The sequence below is a fragment of the Pleurodeles waltl genome, chromosome 1_2 (genome assembly GCF_031143425.1).
Source record: "Pleurodeles waltl isolate 20211129_DDA chromosome 1_2, aPleWal1.hap1.20221129, whole genome shotgun sequence".
In the NCBI taxonomy this organism is placed as follows: Eukaryota; Metazoa; Chordata; class Amphibia; order Caudata; family Salamandridae; genus Pleurodeles; species Pleurodeles waltl.
Window position 1 is genome coordinate 521,514,719 of NC_090437.1, and position 27,611 is coordinate 521,542,329.

Here is a 27,611-nt window from a genome sequence, read left to right on the forward strand (position 1 = left end):
TCATTTACATTCATTTACAGACTTCAGACAGTAGGAGAGTCCTTTTGCCAATTCTTCACAGGTACTCAAGTGTTCTGAGATGCCACTTTTATGCCCAGTGCCAGTTTATGTGTGAGGGAAACTCCTCTCCAATCATTAATAAATGGGGTGAAAGTTACCAGGGGTAACCATGCCCACTTTTGCAGCACTTTCTTTGTGTTTTACTATAAACTATCCCACAGTGCCCTTCCCTACCAAAAACAAACGTGGCAGAACCCCTCATTCCCTGTTCAGAGGTCCCTGTGCCCACCCAGATGTGTGCCTATGATAATGGACAAACCCTCCCTTTTGGTCACTTCAAACCAGTTCTGGGACAGCCTCCTCCTTCCACTGAGTTAGAACGAAGCTCACTAGGAAGACAAAGGGAGGTAGACCTAGGTGTGAGCTCCATTTGACAGTGATAGGTTAGACACCTTTTGACGCCCAGGAAAGGGTTGTGCACAACCCCATGCCATCCTGCAAAAGGAAGGACACATCTTTCTACACCCTTGGAGCAATACACATAACCCCAGAGGGAAGCTATTAATTATCAGGTGACACTGGACTCTGTCAGAAAGGCATGTTGGCTTAGGTAGAGAAATGACAATTTTCGAAACAGGTAATTTCTGAAATCATAATATAAAATCTGACTTAACCTTTAACTTGGATTTTGAATCTATTAAAATGACTACATGAATAATTGTTCTAGCTGCTTCCAAATTGAACCTAAGCATTACAAATTGTTTTGATGTAACACAGTGTTTTCCTGTGGAAGGGTCCAACTTGCCAAAGTGTAAAACACCTTTGCAGGTTTTTTTACTGCCAGTACATGGAACACTTTAGATATACATGTGCTACATTTTAAATGCCAATGACTCTGCCTTATGGGCATGTAGAGCCCACAATAAGAGTTACATGAGTATTACAAAGAAGGCATAGGCTTGGCAGAAGATTTATTTTGCAAACATAGGCTGCAATGGCAGGCCTGGAGATATGTTTTACAGTGTAGCTTTAGTCGGTGGCACAATCACTGCTGTTGCCCATTTGTAGCATATAATTTACAGGCCCTAGGTACATGTAGTACCATAGACTAGCCTTGTACATTTAATAAGGCAATTCGAAACATGTCAGTTATACCATATGTAAAAGAGAGAGCACAAGCATTTAACCACTGGTTAGCAAAAGTAAAGTGTGCAGAGTTCTGTGGCCAACAAAAATGGGTTCAGTTAAAGGAGAAAAAAATCTGGGGGAATACCACACACAAGCTGATAATTTCCAACAACCCTCATACTGATCGGACCATGTGCACTCCATAAATAGGCAAATAAGATAGTAAAAAACACAGCTGAATTCCAATTGCTGTGATGGACACTGATTTTCATAAGACCAATGCCAACTCCAAATTGGAGCTTCCTTAACATCCAGGTTGACTTTGCAGTGTGTAAACTGTAGGCCAAATTTGGCTGGGCCATGGCCATATTGATTTACCTGAAGACTGAGTTAGAGTATCCACTGTAATTCATATGTGTAGGAAAGTGGGTTAATAGTAGGTTGAGGTATGTACCTTTAGCTAGTAATAATACCACAATTACTGATAAGGTCCGGCCAAGTCTCAATAAATTAATCCTTGCTTAACCCTTGGTAGCTTGACAACAAGCAGTCAGACTTAACCTAAGAGACAGGTAAGTGGAAAACACTCAATATCACCAAAACAACTTCACACTTAATCACTTTTTTGGAGCTTCTCTTCTCAACATCCTTGAATCAGGAGTTCATTTTGATGATGGTGCCCTGCTTCAGCCTGATGCCTCAGTGGGTCTCTGGAGGTCCTCGTCCTTAGTGTCAACAAAGAGGAGCTCCGGAGCCTTCAGCGGGGCAAACCATCTTGATCAGGCTCGTGGTTCGACTACAGCTGCTTGACTCTTGATGTTGAGGTGCTCTTCTTTCAGAGCTGTTTCACAAAAGTTCTCAAAAAGTTCTCAGACTTTTAGATCTTCTTCTGAGAGGTTCCTTGAGAGTCAGAAAGGGTTCACAGCACCAGCCAAGACTTCAGAAGCTCTGGTTTGCTCTTGATGGTCTGGGACTCCAACTTCCACAATGCACCTGGTCAGCCCTGGAAAATCCAGCTAAGGCTGCTCCACTGGAGTTGCCCTCTTAGTGGACGTTGCAGGTGGCATCTTCAAGCACTTTTTGTACCTGTGGCTGCTCAGAGACTCATATGACAGCTGGTCTTTGTTTTTTTCTTTAGACAGCCACACACAAAGGAAGCTTTGGTGTGACTGATGGGCCATCCAGAACCTGAAAGGCCATCCAATCCAGGGCAGGATGGGAGGGAGGACCTGAATAGGCTGTGTCCTGTACTAACACAAAGGGCTGCATTGTCCCCTGTAGTGAGTCTGGAGTCAGGGCAGGAAGGGCAGGGACTCTGTGCAGTTCAAAGGCCTCTCTTTGAAGTCTCTACCACTTCAAAAGCCCAATTGGGTTTAAGTACTGGACCTCAAACACCACCAACTCAGTATACTTCTGGACCTATAGGTACTCTGCCAGGATGAAGCACTGCTGTGCTGCTACAAGGACTGCCACTCTGCTGGGCTGCTGCTCTGTTGGACTCCATCTCTGCTGTGCTGCCTGCTGGCCCTCTTGCTTAGGAGTGAGAAGAACTGCACCTGCATCTATTCAACCCAGAGCCAAAGTGACTCCAAGGGTTTGCTGGCTTGCCTCCTGTTTTCTGAAGTCTCAGGGACACAAAAGATTCACAACTCACCTGCTAAAGCACCTCGACTATGCCAACTTTGAGTCTTGCCCTGCCAAGTGGTGTCAATCCAGTCCTGTGCCCTTGAAAGTAGATATAAAGTGGTGCATCAGTCAGAATTGATGAATCGCCGCTGCTTTGTCTACCATAATGAGCACATTGGCCCTGTTGTGTGGATCAGAACCAGCGCATTGGCCCCAATGCATGGATCAGATTTGACGCATCACCTCCCCAGGGTGGATCCACCTTGGTGCATCACGTTTTGGACCGCTGCCTCGTGGACCCGATGCATCGCTGATGTTGTGTATAGAAAATCAATGCATTTTTGATACTGCATGGGAAGGATCAATGCATTGTCTTCACTGCAGGGATCAAGACAGACGCATCTCCTCTGCTGCGGGGATTGACATGGCGAATTTTCTCCTCTGCACCCCGCATCTTCATTGATGCAACCAGGATTAAGGTACTTTAATTCAGCGGCCTTTACGGGGTCCCTGTAGCCATCCCATGCTCCATCTCAGTCAGCCTGATCTCTTGACTTTGTCCTGATTCAGCATGACCGATCCAGCATAACCAGAAATCCCCTATTGGTGCTTCTAGTTTCCAGGTTTCCCAGCACTATTTCACAGTTTATTCTTCAAATCTCAAGTTCTACTTATTGGATTTTGGTATTGTTTTATTTATTAAATTCAGCTCTATTGTTCTAACTAGTTGTGGTATTTTTGTGTGGTGTTTTCACTATTTTACTGTTTGAAGTGTTCCACAAATACTTAACACGTTGTTTTTTTAGTAAAACCTGACTGCTTTGTGCCTAGCTACCAGAGGATGGGCACAGGGTAAACTAGGGTGTGTTTGTGATTTACCATAACTAGGAATGTGGTTCCTGCTTGGACAGGGTGCTACCAGAAACCCAAATTTAAACATTGGTGATCAGCGGTGAGAATAGGACTTGTTTTTGCAGTGCCATACAGTAATTTGGTGTACACTACCAATCCACACCGAGTACCAATTTGAAGTCTTTAACAATTCTGCCTGATCTGCACTTTCACTGACAAAGATTGTTTTTTAGCTGGCCAACCTGGAGGGGTATACTGTGGCCCAGCTGAAGAATGAAGCTTGTGCTGCTTTGAATTTAAACCAAGATGAGGACTTACCTTGACCACGTTTGTGGTTCCTGTTTGGACAGAGTGCATACCTCTGCCAACAGGAAATCCAATTTCTAACACTGCCCCACCTTGATGCCTGAAATATCCACCAACTATCTGACATTAATGTAATAAAATCACCCATACAGGCCAGAGTGTCTATTAAATGGAGCCCCATTAAGCCCATGCAGGTAGAATGCTGTGGGTTCAGTGTTATGCTACTCTGTGCCACATTCTAAAAGCATTTAATGCTGCAAGTGAAAGTCAGTGCACTTTGTGTTGAAACCCCTCTAAAGACTAACTTATAAATCAAACTATTTTCGTCAAGGGCATTACATAGAACATTTTGAGTAGTGCATAGGCCGATACTTGCTCCTTTGCTTACTTTTGAAATTGATGATGAGGAAAAATTCCATCTTCAAAATTGTGTGCTCCAAGTAGGAATTTGACATCTAAGCTTGAGTGGTACAGAAGAAGCCTTCTGAGAGGTGGATGTCTCTTTGGAGGCTTCTAACTCTCTGAAATCACAGCCACTAAGTGGATAACTGAAGTATTCCTTCAAATCCTCAACAGCCAAACAGCACACAATCAGACCTCCTAACATCAAAATCAACACCTTCAACCTAACCCTCATCTCAATGTCATTCCACTCTTCAGTCTCCCCAAATCTCTTGGTTGGATGACCTCACATCTCTAATCTACATCTGTCACAAGCGAAACACCAACCACTATCAACTAAACCCATTCAAAGAAAATCACTCTGACAATTACTATCCCATCACCTCACTCAAGTAGGATCTCACCATCATAGGAGGAGCATCCAAGTCAAGTAAGACAAAGTCCAAGTCCCACCAAAGGCAACATGAAAGTGAATGCCACACAGATGTCAGGATTAGAAAATTAGAATATATGAGCACCTTAATGCACAAAAGAAGTCTCTAGGCCACAATGAAAAGAATAAGCATTAATCTTCAATATGACCTAATTCACTTGAAAGACCTGTTTCAGTTAAAATAAAAATTACCAAAGTCACTTTCTATAAATCAGGCATGTAGGAAATTGGGTTTTTGGTTGAGTGGGTGTTAGCCCTGCTCAAGCAACAACCACAATCCTTGTCAAGTTGAACAAAAAAAGTGACTAAATTAACCTGTGCTTAACTCTCTGATAGCTTGACACAAAAGCAGTGGAGCAATGTGTAAAATACTTATGCAGCACACAAACAGTAATTAGGTGAAAACCCAATGCAAGAAAAATTCCACAGCAATTTAATAGAATACATTTAATAAATCATTTGAAATCAAAATTATGAAAATACAATCAGTAGAGCTGGAGAAATGCAGTTTCAAAGATTTAGGTAAATATAGCATGTAAAAGCGCAAAGTGCCACTTGCCGTCATATGGTCACGCTAGAGTGGAATAAAATGACAAGTTCAGGCCAACAGCGATGGGGCACAGGTTGGCTACATGGACCAGGTGAGTCCAGCTGAAAAAGTTACATTCTCAAAGTCCGGAGCTAAGAGTCCAGTATGGGGTTGAGGAGGCTGCTAGAAGCAAGGAGAGCATCATGGATGGTTGTCGCTGTAGCTCAAAGATTTGGTTCTGTGTTGTGGATGGTCATTGCTGGAGCTTCATATTGGCAGTAACCACAGGCTCTCATCACTGTAGCGTGAATTGCAGATCTTGCATTTCCTGTCGTGGGTGGTTTCTGTAGCATGAAGAGTCATATTCACTGCAAACTTGCCCTGGCAGTCATCTTGGGCTGGATGATATTTATGGGCAAGTTAAGGATCACAAAGAGCACAGGACTTCAGGATTTCTCCTTTTCTTCACAGGAGGAGCTTTGTTGTTGCCAGCCAATAGTCCAGGACCTGGGTGGCACCTCTTGGGCATCAGGTCTCGATTCTGTAATATACATTTTTCTCTGTACATGAATGTATCTGCTTATAGCAGGAAGGGTAGTTCAATGTGCAATGACACATGTATAACAACAACCTTATCTGCATACTGTGAGAAGCATAATTGGCCTCAAGAAGTGGGTCAGTACATTGCAGGTACAAGACAAACTTCAAGCAGCAGAACAGTCCTCTGATAGCAGCAGGGTAGTCCTGTGAAGTATAAGGCAGTCCTTCTGGTGAACCTGTACATGTCCAGAAGTGAACTGATTTAAGAGTTTGTCTGCAGGCCAACATTTACACCTGGTAAAAACCTTTGAAGTAGGAAATACTTCTAGACTCCCCCCACATCTAATTATGAAATTTCCTTCCTCCCTCACCCAGGTTCCAAGGGGTATAGGCTGATAATGGACTGGTGTTAAGTTCTTTGTGAATGTGCTGAAGCCACCCTTTTGAAATGTAAGTGGGATAGGGAACAGCTCTGCCACTTCAGTCCTGGCAGGATGCCCCATCCTGCCAACACCTAATCCTCCTTTGTCTAACTGTCTTGGAGAAATACACAAATGTCAATTACAAACTACATCTAGTCATGTGACCAGGAACACAGGCTGTAGGCAGCAAATTGTTAGGAAAAGAACATGCCAACTTTATAAAAGACTTTACCATTAAAGAGAATTTTTAATAACAAATTCTTTTGAGACCAACAATTATATTTCTACCTGTTCTCAAACAAACGTTATCACTTTTTAAATGAAATAAGGTAACCCAATATTATCTTGCAAGAGAGAAGTAGGCCTCACATTAGAGGTAGATTTACGCCTCAAAGTAGTGAGAAATTACTTTAGGAATTTTTCACTACCAGAAGATGTAAAACTTAAAAGTACATGCAAACCTATTTAAATACCCTTCACCCTGAACTATGGGCAGTTTAGGGCCTACCTTGGGGGTGACGAGAGCCAGGTTGAGGGCAGTCCAGCCAGTGCTGCTGCACTGGGTGCTGACCTGAAGGAGGGACATTGATCTCAGGTGGTGCTATGTTCAGCAATACTTTGATAAAACACCTGCTGTAGAGATCTCTATGCGTTCAGCTTTCAGGCAGCAATAAAAAGGTAAAGATAACCCCTGTGATTCATGTTCCTGCTAGAGAGAGAGATCAGTTTTTTCTAGTGGCAGTTTTGACTCACCATAAAGTAGCGCAAAGGGTTAATATACCTGCTGTAAATAACAGATCTGTATTTTATGTGGCTAGCTGAGTGGAATAGTAAAGCCAGTCTTTACCAGTGCTTTAAAGCAAGTAAAATGTATCTGAAAGGGGGTCATTGAGATATGAAGGGCAATTTTGCCAGCTAATAGTGAGGGAACCTGGGGAGGAGGTCTTGGTGTGGTGCCATAAAATATTGCCGCACTGGGCTCCACCTTTACTAAAGCCGACCAAGGGGGTTACTCATATGTACTTAAAAGAAAGTTCTAGGCTTGGCGAAAACATTTATTTGCTGAGTTTAATTAGCAGTTTACAACTGCACAGAGCCTTCAATGGCAGGCCTGAGACATGTTTTAAAGGTTTACTTCAGGGAGTGGAACAATAAGTGCTGCTGGCCCACTAGTAACTTTCAATTTACAGGCCCTTGGTACACATGGTATTACCTTACTAGGGATGTCTAAGTGAATTACTTGTGCCAAGTGGGTGTAAGCCAATTCCACCATATTTAAGGAAGTGAGTATAAACACTTTAGCACTGGTTAGGCACTGGTTACCAGAAGTAAAGTGCACAGAGTTCTAAAGCCAACAAAAACTAATTTCAGCAACAGAATGGGAGTAGGGAAAAGGTTTTGTGGAAGACCACCCTTTGGGCTGTCAGGTCCAACAAGACGTAACTAATGAAATGAAAAGCTATGCATAGCCAGCTACTATCAGCCAAAACCTACCAAAAAACAATGTGGCTCCTTCAATAGGTACTACTAATCAAACTGCTCAAGCAAGGTTTCATCACAATAGCAAATATATACAAATCCACAGAATACATCAGCATGCTCCTGGTCTTATTCAAACTATCCTAAAATCAACATCAAAGTATGAGGGTCATTCTGACCCTGGCGGCCGGTGGCCGCCAGGGCCACCGACCACGGGAGCACCGCCAACAGGCTGGCGGTGCTCCAACGAGCATTCTGACCGCGGCGGTTCAGCCGCGGTCAGAAGCGGAAAGTCAGCGGTCTCCCGCCGACTTTCCGCTGCTCGTGTGAATCCTCCATGGCTGCGGAGCGCGCTCCGCAGCCATGAGGATTCCGACCCCCCCTACCGCCATCCTGTTCATGGCGGGAAAGCCGCCATGAACAGGATGGCGGTAGGGGGGGTCGCGGGGCCTCTGGGGGCCCATGCCGTGCCCATGCCAATGGCATGGGCACGGCAGGGGCCCCCGTAAGAGGGCCCCGCAAAGTATTTCAGTGTCTGCCTTGCAGACACTGAAATACGCGACGGGTGCCACTGCACCCGTCGCACCTTCCCACTCCGCCGGCTCGATTACGAGCCGGCATCCTCGTGGGAAGGTCGTTTTCCCCTGGGCTGGCGGGCGGTTTTTCAGCAACCGCCCGCCAGCCCAGGGGAAAACTTGTAATACCCGCCACGGTCTTTTGACTGCGGCGCGGTATTTCGGAGGGGGGAATTCTGGCGGGCGGCCTCCGCCGCCCGCCAACATTGGAATGACCCCCTATATGTTCTTTTGCAATTATAATCCACAAAGGCATTCACACCTTAACACACATCAAATCGTTATGAATAAGAAAAGGTGCAACTTCAAAAAAGGAAACGACTGAGACAAATACAAATTTGTGATTATCTATCTTACACGTCAGAGCTTCCCTTTGCACATAGAAAACACATCACAACTGCTATATTTGCATTCTGTAAGTCAACCATCAAAGAAACAAGGTCTGTTCAAAGTCATTAAGCAGTCCAAGAACCAATTAAAATACCCATCAGCACCACTCTCCCAGAAAAAGTTGGTGCTATAATTAATTTCTTTACATAGAAAATGAACAAAATCATTAAATATATTCACACCAATCAAAACCCCGTAGTCCAGCCAAATACTCAAAACAATACCAGAGAAATCTATCTCAGACCTCTCTAAAATCATACCTTTGTGTAAGGCAACCACTTATTATGATGTCATCCTCCTTTCAACCTTCATGAAATTTACACTGCAGAGACTCACTTAAGCCTCTCGTCAACCCATTAAAATACAATAGATCTGACTCCTGATGAAAACAAATGTACACCATGATGACTTAACCTACTTAAATTCAATCATTCATTTACCAATCCTTGGGATGATAATTGAAAATAAAGTTGTGATTCAAGTGCAATAACAAGTCATTCACAACCATGACTATCAACCCAGTTTTAAGCCATGTGTTTGTATTCAAATTATATATTTTCTAAGTAGTAGATAACAGACTCCAAATCTATATTTTTGATTTGACTTTGTCTCTCAGTGGTCTCCAGTAGCATAGCTCTTGTAGCCATCACTAGTAGTCTCCCAAACTCTATGGGAACCAAACACTCAATACTCCTACCTCTCTGACTTATAGCAGTTCTTCCAGAAGAACACGGACATATTTCAAGAGTTTCTAGTTATCTGACATATAGCAGAAGTTGTAATCTCATTCCTAGCATCCACATAGACATTCTAGCAGACCTTATTGGATCCATTCATTGAAAGGAGACCAGGTCATTCATAACACTAAACTCTGTGTCAAACACTCCTTGGTCAAAATAATTTTATCAGAATGTAATGCTTTGCCCTCATTCAAATAGGGATGTTTAATACCTACTCACGGTCAGTGCAACCTAATTGAATGTCAGAAATTCCACATTTCCAGCGAAAAGAGACATTCCAAACCCAATGTTGCTTTAACAAAATAAGTCTAGATGGACTGACAGCCCATATTACTGTAAAACATAAAGCTTCACCAAGAATAGCGAATTCTCTCTCAGAACCCACATTGCCAAAACATCCTGTTGATAGCGATTGTGGCTTCAGAATTTCACACCTTGAGTCCGTCACTTTGCAAGTAATGTGCATACTTTGATTCTCTTTGTTAAATCTGACACGCTTGGAGTGGTATTCCTCCAATTTGTTTGCCTTCAGTGCTCTCTCTTTCAAACATGGCAAAATTTACACCTAATTGGCACATTTGATTTACTTATAAGTTCCTAATAAAAGGTACTACATTTATGAAGGGCCTGTAAATTAAATGCTATTACTGAGCATGCAGCACTCATTATACCACCAACTAAATTGGCCTTTTTAAAACAGGCCTGAGGCCTGCTACTGCAGCCTTTTGGTGCAATTTTAAACTGCAATTTCAATCTATCAAAATAAATGTTTTACCTTCCCTAAACCTTCTTTTTTATTACGTATATCACCCTTCAGGTAGGCCCTAAAGGCTCAAACTCCTGAAGTTGTTTTCCACCGTTGCAAGGCCTATCTCTCCCATTGACAAACACTAGGTTACCTTATTACATTAAATAAGTGATAACATTAGAGTTTGCATTCAAATTAAATGTAATTTAAAATTTTGTTTAATGATTGAGTTGGATTTGAAGTCACAATTCTGAAAGTTGAATTTTTGCATTTTCTTGTCCTAACCATTTGTGTCCTGGGCCACATGCTTGTGAATAGCTCTGTTCTTGAGGTTTGTGTATTGCTTCAAGTCAGTAACACAAAAGAGGCTCAGTTGTGGACAAGATGGTCCATCCTGACAGCATGACTAGGAGCAATTGTACCAAGCCCCACTTACACTTCAAAGGGCTTTGACTCCTACCCAAACAGATAAACAAGCTCCAGAGACCTCCCTGCAACTTCCCAGCTGATCTGCTGCACTGAACCTATATGGACCTGCAACTGGACCTGACTGAGCCCTCCTGGCCTCTGCTGGAATTATTTTCTGATCCCCAAGAATAGCCTCAAGATCCTGCAACCTTAGATGACATTGATATTAGGCTATTCACGACCTCAAACAGGCTTGTTCACGCTGAGACTCTACCTCTTAAAATGACCGCCAAAACAAAGCTCCGGTGAGAACTGCTCTTTGTGCTACAATGACTGTCAGCAACTAAAGGAAAAGATATATTCACTGTGCTCTACAGCAATGACCACCTGCTGTGACCGCCAACACAAACCTCCAACAATGACCATTCATGATGCCTCACTGGCTTGCCACACTACAGCAACAACAGCCCTCAACTCCTGGCCTGCTCTTTGCTCCACAGCAATGACCATCAGTGATTCTGTCTCTGCTCCTTGCGGCCTCCTCTATGACACACTGAAGTCTTTGCCCCAGACTTAGAGAAGGTAACATTTTCAGCGAGATTAACCTGGGCCTTGTATCTGACTTGCTCCCCATTGTGATAAGCCTTAATTTGTAACTTCTTCCATTCTTGATTGACCAGATGACTGCAGGTTTTACTTTGTGCTTTTAGGCGGTTCTAATGATTGAATTATTGTCATTCTGTTAACATTTTATTTACAAAAAAATACTATTTTTTCTAAATTGGCTTTTTTTTTTACATTATATTTTCACCTTATTACTCTTTGTGTGCAGCATAAATACTTTACATATTGCCTGTAAGTGAAAGCTGACTGCTTTTGTGCCAAGCTACCAGAGGGTTAGGCACAGGTTAATTTAATGACTTTTATGATTCACCCTGGCAAGTATTGTGGTTGTTGTCTAAGAGGGGCTTCCACCCCACTGAGCCAGTAACCCAATTTCTGACACCCTTCCTTTTTGATGGTGCAGCACACTTCATATTACATTCTAGATTTACATATGCCTTCACTGAAAAGGGTTGTAGGACATTTATCTTCTTATCACTGTACTAGAAGGGTATGCATTTAGGCCCTGATTTATACTTTTTGGTGCAAAACTGCACTAACGCAGTTCTGCACCACAATGTTTAGCACCGGCTTGCACCATTTCTGTGCACCAGCCGGGCACAATATTTATGGAATGGTGCAAGCCGATGCAAAGGGTAGGCTAGCGTTAAAAGAATGATGTTAGTTGGGTGGGGCTAGCGCTATAGGTGATGGGGGTTTTGCACAAAAAAATGACGTTAGGTAGGTTAGAGTAAAAAAAATGTCTCTAACCTGCCTAGAGTCATTTTCTGATGAGAAACCATCCATACCACATGTCTCTTGTCTTTAAAAAGACAGGAGTCAGCCCCACCACCCCAATGGCCAGCACAGGGTACCAGGGTCCCCTGGGCATGGTTATTGCACCCAATGCCATGTAGGGGGGCCCATTTCAGGGCCCCCAATGGCACTTAAAAAAATACTTATCTGTACTTACCTATACTTACCTGGAATGGGGTCCCCCATCCTCCGCTGTCCGTCTGGTGTGGGTGCGGGTGTCCCTGGGTCTGGGGAGGGCACCTGTGGGCTTATTCCATGGTGTTCCACCATGGAAATAGTCCCACGGGTCCCCCAATGCCTGCCTTGACCCAGGCGTTTACAAATTGTGCAAAGCAAGCTTGCAACATTTTTTGACCCCTCTTCCCTCCCGTGCGTGATTTTAGCACAGGGGGATAAATATAGCGCTAAGGCCGTAGAGTACTTTTTTGCACAGGAAGGCCTACTTTGCATCTCATTGATGCAAAGTAGGTTTCCATGTCCAAAAGTGACTTTAACTCCATAAATTTAGCGCTAGATGGGTCTAGCGCCAAAATATTAATATGGAGTTAGTAGTGCACCGAATTTGCATTTAAAAAAATGACGCAAATTCAGCACAAAACAAGTATTAATATGCCCCTTATTATGATCCTGTAATTCTTAACCTGAATTTAGTACACCTTAACTACTTTTGAAAGCCTGAATCATCTTCAAAAGCTGTCACATTACCCTGGAACCACCATCCTACACCATTATCTGGTGGAAAAAAAAAAAAATCTGGGAAGCTAGCTCAAATAAGAAGTCAAGACTCTGCCATGAAACAGAGCACGAATTGCAGAAAAGGCAATATTAAGTGCAATATTTGTATAATTGATTTGATTACCATGCCACCACACATCAGGCCAGCTCTCCTGTCTCTACGCCTCTGAGCAGATTGCTTGGGGTAGAGTGGATTGTGGAGTTAAATTCACAAGATATACCCTGCTGCAGGCCTCTCTCCCTTGTCCTGGCACACAAACCGGCTACCTAACGGCATGCACACACCTTTGCACCATGGTGCACATGTGTGTAAATGTCTTGCAGAGCAGACGTTTAGTACGGGAAAGGTAGTCTTTCAGTACAAAATACTATGCTTAGATGGCCTTTAAAACATTTTACACAATGGATGTGTGATGTACAGTGCAGTACATATGCGCTTTGTGAAATGTTAGGAGTAATAAACAGATTTCTTCAACTTTGTGCCTGCCATTCGAGGTGTTATTTCTTGAGGCAAAGCCCAGTATGACAATTTTGGCAATTTTAGTGGCTAGGGCTTTGCCTCAAAAGCCAACGGTGATTGTGCTGAAATACTCATGTACCACCCGTATCATTTCCCCTTGATACAAAGTAGTGCAAAGCAGCTCAAAGAGTTATTTATGCTAAAAAAAAGAACACTTTTCCACCATTAAAGTTATTACCCTAACAAAAAAACGCTGTGCTGCTTTGTGTGGCTTTGTGGAGATGCAAAGTGTTGATAAATATATCCCCTCATCTCTTCAGTAATGGCTTCTTGCATGTCTGACAAGACATCCACCTTTTCCATCTCTGCCAGCCAGTTGGTCAACATTTGAAGAGGCTCTTCTCCTTCCTTCACAATGATATCCTCAAAGAAAAATGTACACAAATATAAAGCGTTTCATATACTACCGCACAGTGATATGTTTCTTCCTGTCAGATTCATGCTTTATATACATCTATTACTAATACGAAGCCCTACGTTCACGTTGAACCTATCTTCGTTGAACACACATCCTCAAGTCAGAGTTTCAAGTTAATAATTACAGAATAGGTATAGTTCCTTTTTTCGTGAGTCTCCCAAGCCTATTTAGGCTTCCATTCTTTATGCAGTATTTATGATTGACAGCTCCCACTGCTCAGTTGGGTTGAAAGACAGCCTCGCGCACTGCTGGTGCTGCAACGCCGACCTTTCTTTCAAGACTACGTTTTTTCCATACTTGTAGCGCTGAACCACATGAGAGCCTTTGCCAGACTTTCCCTCCTCGGTTTGATTTTCACATTTCAAATCTGAACAACACAATGCCTATGAAGTCAGACTTTCCATTTCCAAAAAAGACTGATAGGCAACTACCCTTAAAGCCTAAAGTACAGGCTTTATTTACATTAATGGTAATAGAATTACACCGTTAATTAGATCGGAAGTCTTCAAACTAATTTTAATATCGCCAAAGTAAGAAAAAACATATAGAAACAAAATGAACGGAAGGTTAAGGAGTGTTAAAGAGTTGTTATTTGTCTTGGTAAGCGATTAAATGATTCTTTACTAGATAAATTAAGGGGGCTATTTAGAGTTAGATATATGTGGGATATGCACCAAAAATAGGTGAATGTCCCACCAACCATATTTAGAGTGTGTGGCATGTATACTCCAAATAGGGCAGACAGCATCTTTCTATTTTTGGAAGAAATCACTCACCTGTCAGTCGCTAAATAACCCAAAAATAAGCTATTATGCAGGAAGTATCAGATAATGCCAATTTTTGGCCACTTCATAAAACTCGGGAAAAAAGGGAGATTGAAGGGATAGAAAGGAGCAGAGGTAGATATAAATATGCTGAGATGGGAGGGTTTTAGTATATCAATGAGATATATCAATGAGATATTCCACACAATTACACTATTATATATTTAAATCCTCGGGCCATCTCTCCCACTTATGTCATTAGTCACTCAGGCCCATATTTATACTTTTTTAGCGCCGCATTTGCGAATTTTTTTTAACAAAAACGGCGCAAACTTACAAAATACAATTGTATTTTGTAAGTTTGCGCTGTTTTTGCTCAAAAAATGACGCAAATGCGGCGCTAAAAAAATATAAATATGGGCCTCAGACTTTTAGCTCCTCGATCTTCCTTTAACAATGAGGATTAAAATATCTTGTGCGGTCGGAAATCATATAAGAACCCGTCCTACCACACTTGTTGGGTGTGAGTGTAGGTGTGTTTCACCAGAAGGGCTGACAACAATTATTAACAATTAGAACACCCAGAGCTCACACAAATGACAGACCTGTTCATGCAAAAAATTCAAACCACCATGAAGAGCAACTTACTTCTCTCTTATGCTGTTGCGTGTTAATTATGATCAACACAACTGACACCATTGTAAATTCTACTTTACTTCACACTTTTAGTTCCGAACTCAACATGGTGCATCATGACTCAACATGCCCTCTTGTCCCATATCCAGCTCATCTACCATTTCCTAGACCTCTACTCTTCCCTTCCTTCCTGCTTTTTTATTGCCCTTGTTCCTAAACTGACTCTGCGTTGCAGTGCTTCCTGTTCTGGAGTAAACCCTCTTCTATTTCATATGGAGTAATAAGAAGTACGCTTTCTGATCCATTGTAATGTGTTTGTACCACATTACATTTCATTGTTTCATAAGCTTCAGTAAAAACATTTGAAAGCAAAAACGGTGGAAAGGGAACTTTACAGCACTGGAGGAGGATCAGTAAAAAGAAAGACATTGCTAACTTGTTTAGTAAATATGAAATGTGTAAGGTGGAGTTTAGCACTACAGGTGAGAGTAGACCATCTTTTGCTTGTGTTTTCTTTAAATGACTTTCTAAGCAATCATATGTCTCATTATAGCTGTGTGTTACCAAAAAACTACAACAAGAACTATATTTGTATTTCTTTACATATTCATGTCAAGATGTATAATAATACATTTGCCAGACTAATGTGGTGCGTAGTGGTAAGTTTCCCAAGCTTCCACCTTTTTCTCCGAGTCTTTGCTAAGCAACAGAACAGTAAATCCTTATTTATAGAAAGTCTGCATCATCGTGTTAATGCCATCATTTAGGAATTGACAATTTCCAGTTGATATTATATCAAATGGAGGAAAATAAGCAGGAGACAATATGTTCACATGCTTTTCCACATGTATAGGTGCCAGGTTAGAAAAAGGAGTTTTTGCAGGAGACAACAGACCTTGTTTCCCTCTACGTTGGTGTGGTATTACCACGGTACTTGACACAGTAACACCACTTTACTTTGAATATAAAACAATGCACTACATCTATGGAAACCCACCAACAATACATTTAACAATTCTATACGTAAGGGTAGAATATTAATATATTTGGTCTTGGCTGCTGAATTCTACTTCACAGCACCATTCAAATGTAATATATTATAGATATCTGCAGGATTCAAACAACCATGCATGCTCAACTGGCCTTATCCCTTTCATATAGTATGGTTCAAGTAAAATAACTATAGGCCAAATTAAGCAAATATTTATGAGACTAAAAAATGCATTAATTTGCAATCCTAAACTCTACATACTTAAATTTTAGAATACAGAACTGTAGAGGTTTTTTTCTTACTGGTAAACACATATTTTGTGCATAGTGTACAGAAGTGTCAAAATGTTTCTGCAGCTTCCTTGAAGATTGTAGTAAAAGCATTATTATCCTGGATAAGGTTATTGTGTTTTTGTAGTGTCATGCATTGACTTGATACCCGAGAAGTAAATATGTATCATTTTCAGGTAATGGTGCTCTGTATGAATTAATCTACTAGTTAGGTTGCTGCAGTCTTTTACAGCAAGCATCAGCAAAGCCAAGAGACCTGGGTTTAATGTTCTCAACAAAAGCACATTAAAGCAGGCATAGTGCCTTTGAAAGTGCTTAGTGGTGATGGTGTAATGGTGATGGGGGATTTATTGGCGGTGTTGGATGTTTTATTGTTGAAATGATAGTTGTATAATTGGTGGTGGTGGTGGTGGAGTGGTAGAAGTGGCAGTGCAGTGGTGATGGTATTAGTGAAATTGCTATTGTTTGGAATAAATAGTGGCAGCAATATTGGTGGTAAGAGAAGGATCTTCCTCCAGAAGTATTCTTCCAGATCCTGGGGTTGGTAGCGAGAGCAAGTTTCACTGAGCGAAGTTGCCTGGAGCGAGTGTAGAAGGTGAGGCATTGGTTGAGGTAGGCAGGTCCGGAGTTGTGGAGGGCCTTGTATGCATGGGTCAGGTGTTTGAAGGTGATGCGTTTGTTGACGGGGAGCCAGTGCAGCGTTCTGTATTCCCTGGAGTTTTGATTGGAGTTTTTTGTTGATTCTGGCATAGTGTGCGTTGACGAAGTCAAGTTTACTGCTTAAGAGTGCCTGGGTGACTGTTTGTCTTGCATTGATGGGGATCCAATCCGGAGCAGGCAAAGGGTGTGAAGCATGATGAAGAGATGCCGTTGACTTGGCAGGTCATGGTAAGTGATGAGTCAAGAACGATGCAGAGGTTGCGGGCGTGGTCAGTCGGAGGAGGTGCAGTTCCAAGGCTACCGGGCCACCAATAGTCATCCCAGGCAAAAGTGTCAGGGACTTCATTTCATTTCATTGTTAAAGTTCTTTTTGGCTGTTGATGGTTCGTCGGTGAGGGAGAGAATGAGTTGTGTGTCATCAGCGTAGAAGGCGATGATGAGCCTGTGGCATCTGATGATCTCGGTGCGTGGGGTCATGTAGGTGTTGAAGAGGGGGCTCATGGAAGAGCTCTTGAAAACTCTGCATCTGGTTTCTGTTGGCTTCGAGGTGAAAGGTTTGAGCCTGACTCTCTGGGTTTGGCCGGTGAGGATGGAACGGATCCATTACAGGGCTTTGCCGCAGATGTCGGTGTCAATGAATCTGGTTACCAGGGTGGTGTGGAAGGCAGTGGAGACGTCGAGGAGGATGAGGGCAGCTGTCTGACTGCGGTCCAGGAGGGTGTGGATGTCATCCGTGACTGCTAGAAATGTGGTTTTGGTGCTGTGGTTGCTCCTGAATCAGGATTAGTAGGGGTTGAGGATGTGGTTGGCTTCAATGAACTCGGTGAGCTGTGTGTTGATCGCTTTTTCAATTACATTGGCTGTAAAAGGGAGCAGAGAGATTGGTCCGTAGTTTTTCTGCTCCGTTGGGTCTGCGGAAGGTTTCTTCAGGAGGGCTTTCATCTCCATGTGTTTCCAGGAGCCTGAGAAGGTTGCGGTTTCAATGGAGTGGTTGATGGTATGGCATAGATCAGGAGCGATGATGGCTCTGGCTTGATTAAAGAAAAGGTGGGGGCATGGGTCCTAGGGTGCCCCAGAGTGGGTGGTATTCTTCAGCTTGAAGGAGTCTTCTGAGGTAAGGAGGGTTCAGTGCTCCACGATCGGCTGGTGATAAGCATCAATGGTGGTGCTGGTGGGTGAGGGGTAAGTCTTTGCTTGCGAATCCTTTGTAGACGTCCTGATTTTTGTGGTGGAAGAAGGTGGCGAGGCTATCTCAGAGGTCTTGGCAGGGTGGGATGTCTGTGGTGTCCATGTTGGGTTTTGTGAATTCCTTGACTATGGTGAAAAGTTCCTTGCTGTTTGCGCGTTGGAGTTGATTCTCTCCTGAATAGATGATTTTCTGATCGATCTGATGAGCCGGTGGTGTGATGTAACTGCATGTTTGAAGGCTTTGTAGTCTGTTGAGCTCTTACCGCTCTTACCTCTTATCCACTTTCTCTCAAGTCAACTACATGTGCTCTTGGATTCTTGGAGGTTGGGGAGAACCAGCTGGGTCTCCTGTGGTTTTCGATTGTCGACAGGTTTCCCTAGGGGGCTAGAGTGTTGACACAGTTGGTGATCCATTGGTGGAGGTTGTAAGCTGAGGCGTTGGCATCCACGGTGTCTGGTGATGGGGGGTGGTGGAGCCCGATGGTGAGCTGGGCTTTAGTGACCTTGGTCCAGTTCCTGTGGTGGGGTCGGTGGGCGTGGAGCTGTTTGACCATCTTGGTGAAGGAGAAATGGATGAAGTGGTGGTTGGTCCAGTGGAGTTTTGAAGGTGTGTTAAAAGATGTGGTTTTCGACGGAGCAGACAGGTCGAGGGTGTGCCCTGCTGAGTGTGTGGGAGGTTGACCAGTTGCTTGAGTCCAAGTGTGGCGAGGTTCTCCATTAGGGTAGAGGTATTCAGTTCACTATGGTTCTTGAGGTTAAAGTTGAGGTCTCCAAGGAGTATATATAGTCCATTGAGGTGAGGGCATGAGGAGCGATGTAGTCTGCTAGTGCTTTGCTGAAGGATGGGCAGGGTCCGGGGGTCTGTAGATGAACGTTCCCTGGAAGGTGGTGTTTGGATTAGTCTGGATCGGATCTAAAATTGTAGGTGTTAGGCAGTGCAGGGCTGGACATCGAGGCTGGTCGAGAGGCAGAGTGATTTGTTTGTGGACGATGGTGACACCACCTCCTGGTCGGTTGATGTAATCTTGATGTATGATCTTGTAGCCGTCGGGGATGGCAGTAGCGATGTCAGGAGGTGGTGATCCAGGTCTCCGTGAAGAAGGTGCCATTGGGGGCGATGGAGTTGAGGAGGCTCCAAACTTCTATTGCATGCTTAATGAGGAAGCAAGTGTTGAATAGTATCCATCTGAGGTGTCCGGGAGGTCCAGCGGAGGGGGCGTTTAGGGTGCGAGTACAGGTGAAGGTGCAGTTGTGGCAGGAGAATGGGCCTTGGGTGTCCTTGGGCAAGGTGCAGTGGCAGGCGGTTGAGTCTCCAGTGTTGAGGACATGCAGGGTGCTGGTGTCATATCGGTGGATGGAGCGGAAACCTAAAACAGAGGAACAAAAGGGTAAAAAGGCAAAAAGAGTTAAAAACAGAATGAAAGACAACAGAGTAAAAAGGCAGAAAGAGGGCACAGAAAAAGGCAGAAGGCACCAGAGAGAGAGAGAGAGAGATAGACACAGAAGGCAACCTCTAGGCCACCAGGGATGAGGCGCAGGTGGGAGCCTGTGGGTGGAGTAGGGCCTCGAACACAACGAGCCAGGCAGGCTCAGATGGTGAAGGGCAGCAGCAGCAACAGGTGGAACTGTGGGGGATAGCCCTGCTAACGCTGTCTAGAGGTTAGTGAAATCACTCTTCACTGGTGTGATAAGCAGCAAAAAGTAATTGGAAGGTCATGTTATGGTCAGACTGACATTCAATTCAGGCCAAAGTCATTCACAAAATGTCTGCTGCAGTAAAAATGGGATTGCTTTCTGTGTGCAAAGCATGTATGAATTTGTCATGGTTGAGTGTGCTCTTTACATGTAAAATACTCACTCCAACAAGCAAAATAAGCACTGCAGGAGAGATGGAATAATGCATCAAATAGCCTTTAGCATGTGGTGAAAAAGAAATACTCATCTAGTTTAAGATGTGATTGACAGTACCTTAAGACAATGGCTGAAAGAGGCTGAGCTAAATAAGCAGTGGTTGAAAAGTGTTGACCCAAAGCCACCTTTGTATATACTGTAAGCAATATGTCATATAGACGGACAGCTGAGCTGTCACCCAGACCAAAAACTGTGTCTTTGTAGAACTGTACTTTGAACAATATCATAGTGTTTCTCCGGCCTCTTCACAACTCTCTGTACTCATCAATTACGTTGGCACTGGAATCTAGCTTCAACTCTGGGAAATACTCAAATACACTTTGGGCCAGATTCACAAGGACTTTGCTATGAGTAGGAGTAACTTACTGTTATGGTAGCCCTGCAGATGAGAAGAAAGCAGAATAGCAAAATATTCGTGACATCAGCCTGTGACTTTATTTTGTCAAGAAGTGCAGACACAGTCATTTTAACTTTGCGACCTGAATTTGAGCTCATCAGTTGTCAGCGAGAAAAACTTTTCATTGTATATTTTGTACCTCTGCTGTAGAAATTAGAGGTGAAAGTATAAAACTGTGCATAGTGTCTCAATAAAATGATGTAGTGGATACTTATTTAAGTGGTTTCAAAGAAGAACAGATAAGGCGAGGCACTGTACAACTTTGCAGTATGAAAGAAATATTAACTGAATGTTTTTTTTAACCAAGAATGACGTGCAAAATAAGAATCTCCTTGATATAATTAATTAGTTAGTTTTATACCTATTAATGTGTCAAAGATGCAAAGTGAAGGAGAGGGTGAATTGGAGGGTGCTCTCGGCTCCATCTGAGATCATAATAGTGCTTCACATGCCATTTGTACCACCTTGGTGCAGTACTGCAAGTTGATAGCTGTGGTGGTTGGCTTGCACAGAACAACTATTTCTTCATGAGCAATGCCCAAACAGTGACGTGCATACTGATGAGGGGCTATTCAGTGACCTTCCAGCCACTGCACTGATTTATGTTACAACAATTATGGTGTATGCATTTACGTCCTTGTCCTTGTATCAGAACCTGTAGACATCCCTTATCAGCACCGCAATTCTGTTCTTCACACTGATGCTAGTGAAAAAGTAAAATGCATTTCTGTACCTGACTGCACTTGGCCAATTTACAATGACTCCTAATCTCGAAAGAACTTGAGGACATGTATGAGAAAGAGTGAATAATATGACTAAAGTCATTACCAAGAGATCACCAAGACTGAGCAGGGCAGAGGTGGATGCAAATGAATGCCCTGCGTAACTATGCTTTTCACGTTGACACTCTTGGGCACCAGTCAATGTGTGGTTACTCACAGTTGTGTGGATTATCATTTTCTTCGCTGCCAAGAAAGAATTGAGTGAGGCAAACATGAGATCATGTTAATTTATAGAGAATGTGCTAGAGCCTAAGACTGATTGACAGCTCCAGTCAACAACTGTATAGGGTGGATGAAAAGAAGAATCCCACAAAGGAAATCAAACATTCTGATGAATCTCTCGAAGCCGACACACCATTTCAAGCCATAATGGAACCCGCAAACAACTCAATAACTGAGCTCTTAGTCCTGCAGTATCTTCTCTTTGTTGTGTGAGGCAAGCTGTGCAAAGCAGTTCATAGTTTTAAGAGGCAGAAGTGTTGATCACTAAAACATGGAAGAGCCATAGAAGTGTTAAAAATGGGTATGGTGTTCCTGGGTCTATTGTAGGGTCTTGAGGAGACGTTTGTAGATCTTTGTCCGCCCTTCAGCAGCCAACTAGAGAATATGGTCTTCCTCAGGTGAACCTAACACTTTTCATAATTCATATGTATTTCTTTGGAAACAGTCTATTAGTTGTCAAATGCCAGGAGACTAAAAACGAGTTGGCACACATGTGCTTAATTATGAATTGCCCTACATTTCGCCAAAGCACACTTGCAGTGAGAAATGGAAGGGAATCAGTTTGTTGCTGCAAACAATAACTCATTCTTGAAAACCAATTAATTCTAAAAAGTCGTTTAGGGCTAGTGTACAGTATAAAGCATTTTTTGGTCGGTAACGCTCTTATTTGGAGGTTGTGACCGCAAGAATGCTTTTCGCAATGTACCAGCCCAATTTAAGAATCATTTTTTTTTTTTTCCATCGTCTAAAATGGGTTTAAAAATTATTAATGATCACAATTTGGAAAAAGCGTGTTGCAGATGTCTCTTCCGAATAGTGACTGGTTTATGAGCGAAATTACCGCCATAAACCAGCGAAATTACCGCCATAAACCATTGATATTTTATCAATCTCAGAATTGGGATTGTAACCCATTCACAAATGTGAAAGGGTCCTCTTGGCAACCCTCCCCTTTCTGAATGTATACAAGTGTTTATTGTGGAGAAGGCAGTAGTGCACGAGACAACTGCCATCTCTCCAACTAACAAAAAAGTAAACTATTCTTTTTAAACGCAGACCTGTTTCGTTTAATGAAAACGGGCTGCAGTTTAAAAAAAAACATGTTTAGATTATTGAAATGTAATGACACACATCGTAGTCTACTGAGACCTGCAGGCCACCATCCCTATGATGACCTCGAATAACAGTGAGTCACAATTAGCGAGCTAACTCCTGAATATTAATGAGATAGGCCAGATTGCGACCCACTCTGAATCTGAAGTACATCTGGCCCAGAGTCTGTGAGAAAATTGAGAACATTCAAGAAAAATCAACATATTGGTCACAAATAGAAACACGTTGTGAAACATGCAGCTAGTCATAATTCATTAATCTATAACTCAGTGATTCTTAATTGGCAAAACATTAAGCATTTGGCCATCTACCTTCACAGACACGTAAAAGTATGTGGGCAGTGCGCCGATCGTTCTATACCATTACTTGTTTGAATTAGTTCGCCACAAGAGTTCCATACATAAAATATTCATGTAACGTGCCTCCATTTCCTAGAACTGTAGCCAACTGCACATGGGACTTTATTCCCCTCACATATTCGGACTCCTATCTGTATCTTTAAGGTGATATTTGATGGTAATAAAAACAGAATAGCATATTATTTAATGACCTCTGGAATGGAAGCAGCATCTGAAATGCCCTGGAGTGATTTGTGCTCGACCAGGCACCTGGTTATAACGTTGACACATTGAGATAGCCACAATGCTGCCAAAGAGAGAGACTAAAGTGGACATGACAGAAAAATGCAAATTTGATCAGTTCTAAATTTAAAATAAAAAATGTACAGGGATTTTGAGGACAAAATAAAACATTCTGGCATATGGCATTTTATACCACAAAAAAGAGCATATTGAAACAGCCTTGAAAATATATTCAATGCAACATCTTGGAATTAGGTAACCGCCCTTTTGTTGAAAATAGCATTAGTATCAAAATCTATTTTATTATGTTTGTATGGGATAGTGTGCCCTGTTTGTAAAGAAGACCACTTAATATTCGCACTTAGTTTGTACGCCATTTTTTCTGCATGCATCAATGCTATACGTTTGAGCATAATATGTTGTGAGAATGAGGCCTAGCAAAAGCATCACCCAGAGTGCCATCTTAAATCAAACTTTCTGTCTCGAGGCGTGACAAGTAAAAGCTTTCCCGGATAATGCACCATGATGTGTAAATTCATCCGGGAGTTTCTTTGACTGCTATTTATTTTCATTTTTTTTTTTTGCAGATGAAACAACCAGAGTGCTGCAGATTCTCCTGGAAGTCGTTCCTGCCGAACAGGGAAAAACACACTGAGCAAACTGCATTTTAGTGCAGTAGCAGCGGTTGTGCCTTTGTCAGTTCATGCATATGCCCACACGTAATGTGTGTGTGAGAAAGACAGAGTGTATTTTTGTGGCGTCTGTGTTTGTGTTCACGAATGCCTGCATGTATGGCGGGTACGCTTCAGTGGGTGTTGTTGGAAGGTCTGAGACCCCCAGATCACAAAATCCTATTTATGGAATCGACATTATTGCTGTAAGGAATACGTTAGGATGAGAGGAGTTTATGGAAACCGAGGAAGTTTACTCTGCTAGTCAATATGTATACACAACAAATACAGCACGTTCTTGCACCTGTAACATCGCCAAGGAGAGCTACAGGCTCCTGAGACCAGCCGTGTTTTTCACGAGATTCAAGACTTCAATATATACGTATATCTCGTCCCCCAGATAACGTTAGTGGGATGTTTGAAGTCAGAATGGCAAACCCTTCATCTTAACCTGAGTCCTCTTTCTTAATGTCGATGTCGGCATGTCAATCTTAGACGTTTGCCAATATTTGACGAACTGCACCCGGAGTTTTACTGGGTGCTCTTCCACCATCGTGTGCGTTCAGAAATACCATCGACAACAGCATTTTGTGGGTGCAACCACACGCATTTGAACATTTTCCTTCCAATTGACCACATCTGTGGTAAATGAAGACCTCACTGTGTGAGTCCATTGCATCTTTCTAATACCCAACAGTCCAGATGAGTTGATCCGACGCCAATGCCCAAAGAGGACGTAGAGATTTAAGAAGCAGGTTGTGATTGTGGCCTTTCCAGCCCTCTGGAAAAAAACTGTAATTATCATCTCAACTACATTTCAGTGCATCAGTGGGTTTGATTCTGAGTGGAAAAACCCCGCTATTTTCTTGAATCCACAAGCTGAAATTAAGTTTAATGAGGAAACAGACTCTTGTTATCAGACTGTTATGATGCAATAATAATTGCAATTTATTTGTAATCGAAAATTTATATATACGTATAAGGACATTATGAAGCATAAATCATGTGATTTCTGGCTTTAGTAGGAATGTTTATCTTCTCAATGAACCTGAAGGAGCAATAGCAACAGAAAAGTACGGCCGTGATAGCCAAATGGACAGCACATTATCTAAGAGCTATCGGGCTAGCCCTTTATATAGCTAATGTTTTCAGATCAATATCATTTCACTTGGGGGAAATCGCCAGGATATTTCAGATGTGCGGCTTTTCACATATAATTCAATCCATGATAATGGCACACTGCTGGATCGTCAGTGCCAATGGTAAATTCCTATTTTTGCCTTCATCCCTTCTTGGTCATTGACAGCAGCTCCAGAACCATGTGGCCTCCTTACTATTTTGACTTCACATGTGGGTCCATTAGGCTTCCTTCTTCAGACTACTGGTGAAATCTGAACAACATTCCCTAATGCTGTGTATAGTTCATTTAGCATTACGACAATGACCGTCATTGAACTTATAGAAAAGTTAAGATTCTTCCAGCCCCAGCAGAATCTTCTGTTCAGTAACAATCCTTTATGCACTGAGCTAAAAAGAAGTTTGGTCCAGAAGATGGTGCCTTGAACAGTTCAAGGCACCATCTTCTGGACCAAACTCCTTAAAGAACTAACATCTATAACCGATTAGTTTCTTGTCTGATCTCTGATCTACTGGAGCTGACATAATGTTGCAACACTACAAAGACACTTAAGAGGCTTGTGACCTTGTCTATAAAAACAACTACAATAAAACATTTGAGCACGTTTTTATTTTCCATGAATGACCGAGTGCCATAATGTGCACTTAAATCATCTAATAGTATATGTGTTTTACTATTTTTCTAAATATTCTACGTGCAAATGTTTGGTAGGACTGCAGCGACGAATGCAATTTCAACATAGTAGTGGCTTTTAATTAAGCACTTTTATATTTATTGACTTCTTTCTTAATCATTAACTTGGTGTTTTGTGCAGTAAATATTCAAGAACATTGCAAAAGTACATGGTTTTTAACTATAGTGAAAGGAAAATCTGAGCACGTGTCAATGTATTTTTTCCTATGCTCAGCAACCTATGTTTACAATATGTCTCCCACACAATAAGTATGTGTATTTGTTTTCGATATTCTAATTTGTATTTTGTGTGCATGTTGACTTTCAACAGAAACAATATATTCAATCTTCTCATCTTGTATGTAGTAAATTGGCGCTTCTTTACACGAGCAAATACAAATGGTTATTGAATAGGTGGTTTCCTTCATTTATGAAGTTTAGCTTGAAATGAGGCCAAGCCATTAAGGATTTGAGCACAAACAAAGCCGGACTTAGTAAAGCAGATTATTCCTGAGTAAAGAATATCCATGGAGAGATCAAAAGGTTTATTCCAACTTTTACGCAAAAGTTTTAGTTTTTCATATTTTGTGATGTAAAGAAATTAATAAATAAAATAAAAGTTTACTTACCTGTGAATGGCTGCCACCTCTTCTCTGTCTTTTTCTCTTACTAGCACATGAGTACACAGGTTCTCAGACTCCCCTAAGCCAATCACGACGCTGCTGTCACCAGCATGACAGCAGCGTCGTGATTGGTCTGAGCAGCCTGGTTCAGCACTCATACAGGGAGTGGGATTCTGTGCAGGTGCAATACACCAGGGTGGAGAAATGCTGAGTGCACGTCTGTTTGGCCGGCCAAACCACCATGCACGCTTATGGTGCACATACCACATTTCCTCCCTGTGATACAGCCCAGACCCAACTCCGCTAACCTGGCTCTGCACTAAAAATTAGAATGATAATAACAACGTGTTATTATCATTTTATTATTCCTTTTTGGCACTGTTCAGGGCAGTGGGGCGATGCTCCTCCACCTTAGTGGAGGAGCTGCCACTGACAGGATGGACCCATCGAATTGATGTATGTTTTTGGCCTTCTAATACATCATTAAAATTAAATTTTAGAGTACTGGCTAAGACTTCAATCTTATGGTGGTTCACCCACCGGGCTTACCTCACATTTCCCCCACTCTGTTGAGAGTCAGAGGACCTGCTGTGCTACCATCTACAGAGATGAAACTGGCTATGCAGTAGTAATCACTATGCAGAGGTCCATTCACCAAGAATTGCTAAGTCACAGTGACACTCGTCCCACCCTATTGAGAGTGGGACCACCATCACTACTTTTACTTGCTAAAGCCTATCTTACAATGACTGTTGAAAACAGACAGGAAACATTTTAAAAATTGCCCAAGCCCAAGGAAAAAGATCCTTTCCTGACTGCGTCATTTACTTTTTGTTTGGAAAATAAACTCCTGCTTTGGTAGTTTTGTATCCCTAAACAAAAAAGTTTGACAAGTGGGGACTATAAATATGGTGCCTACTCTGCAAACTCTTACTTACTTAGTCCCAACTTGCACTATCTTTTTATTGGTTCTTGGATTTTTAGGAACTCATACTTTTGTGGCCACAATTTTTTAATCACTTTTACATATACTGCAGGTACTGAGCCTGTGACAAAGTAATGTGAATTGTTAGTATGATTACATACTCTGGGACAAATTTATATTTATAGAACCCTGACAAACGCTCATAAGTTATTTCAAGTGGAGGTGTGTCCACATTTTTGCACAAAGACAAAACTGATGTTTTTCCTTGCAAGTACAAGTGTAAGGGTCAAGACTGTTGTCATGCCCAAACATAGATCACGTCTCTATCGTATTAGACCACAGCCATCTGTCTTTGCTAGACAGCTTCCAAACCCTGG

General features: G+C 42.3%; 1 protein-coding gene across 1 annotated transcript in view; it reads left to right on the forward strand.

Moving 5' to 3' along the window:
- The window catches only part of SLC7A11 (solute carrier family 7 member 11), a 622,701-nt gene extending 596,375 nt beyond the window's left edge, over positions 1-26,326 (forward strand). Inside the window, exon 12 of the mRNA XM_069242094.1 lies at positions 23,793-26,326. Coding sequence (XP_069098195.1) covers positions 23,793-23,860 — 68 coding nt within the window. The 3' untranslated portion in view covers positions 23,861-26,326. The remainder of the gene's footprint in view (positions 1-23,792) is intronic.
- The last annotated feature ends 1,285 nt before the right edge of the window (positions 26,327-27,611 follow it).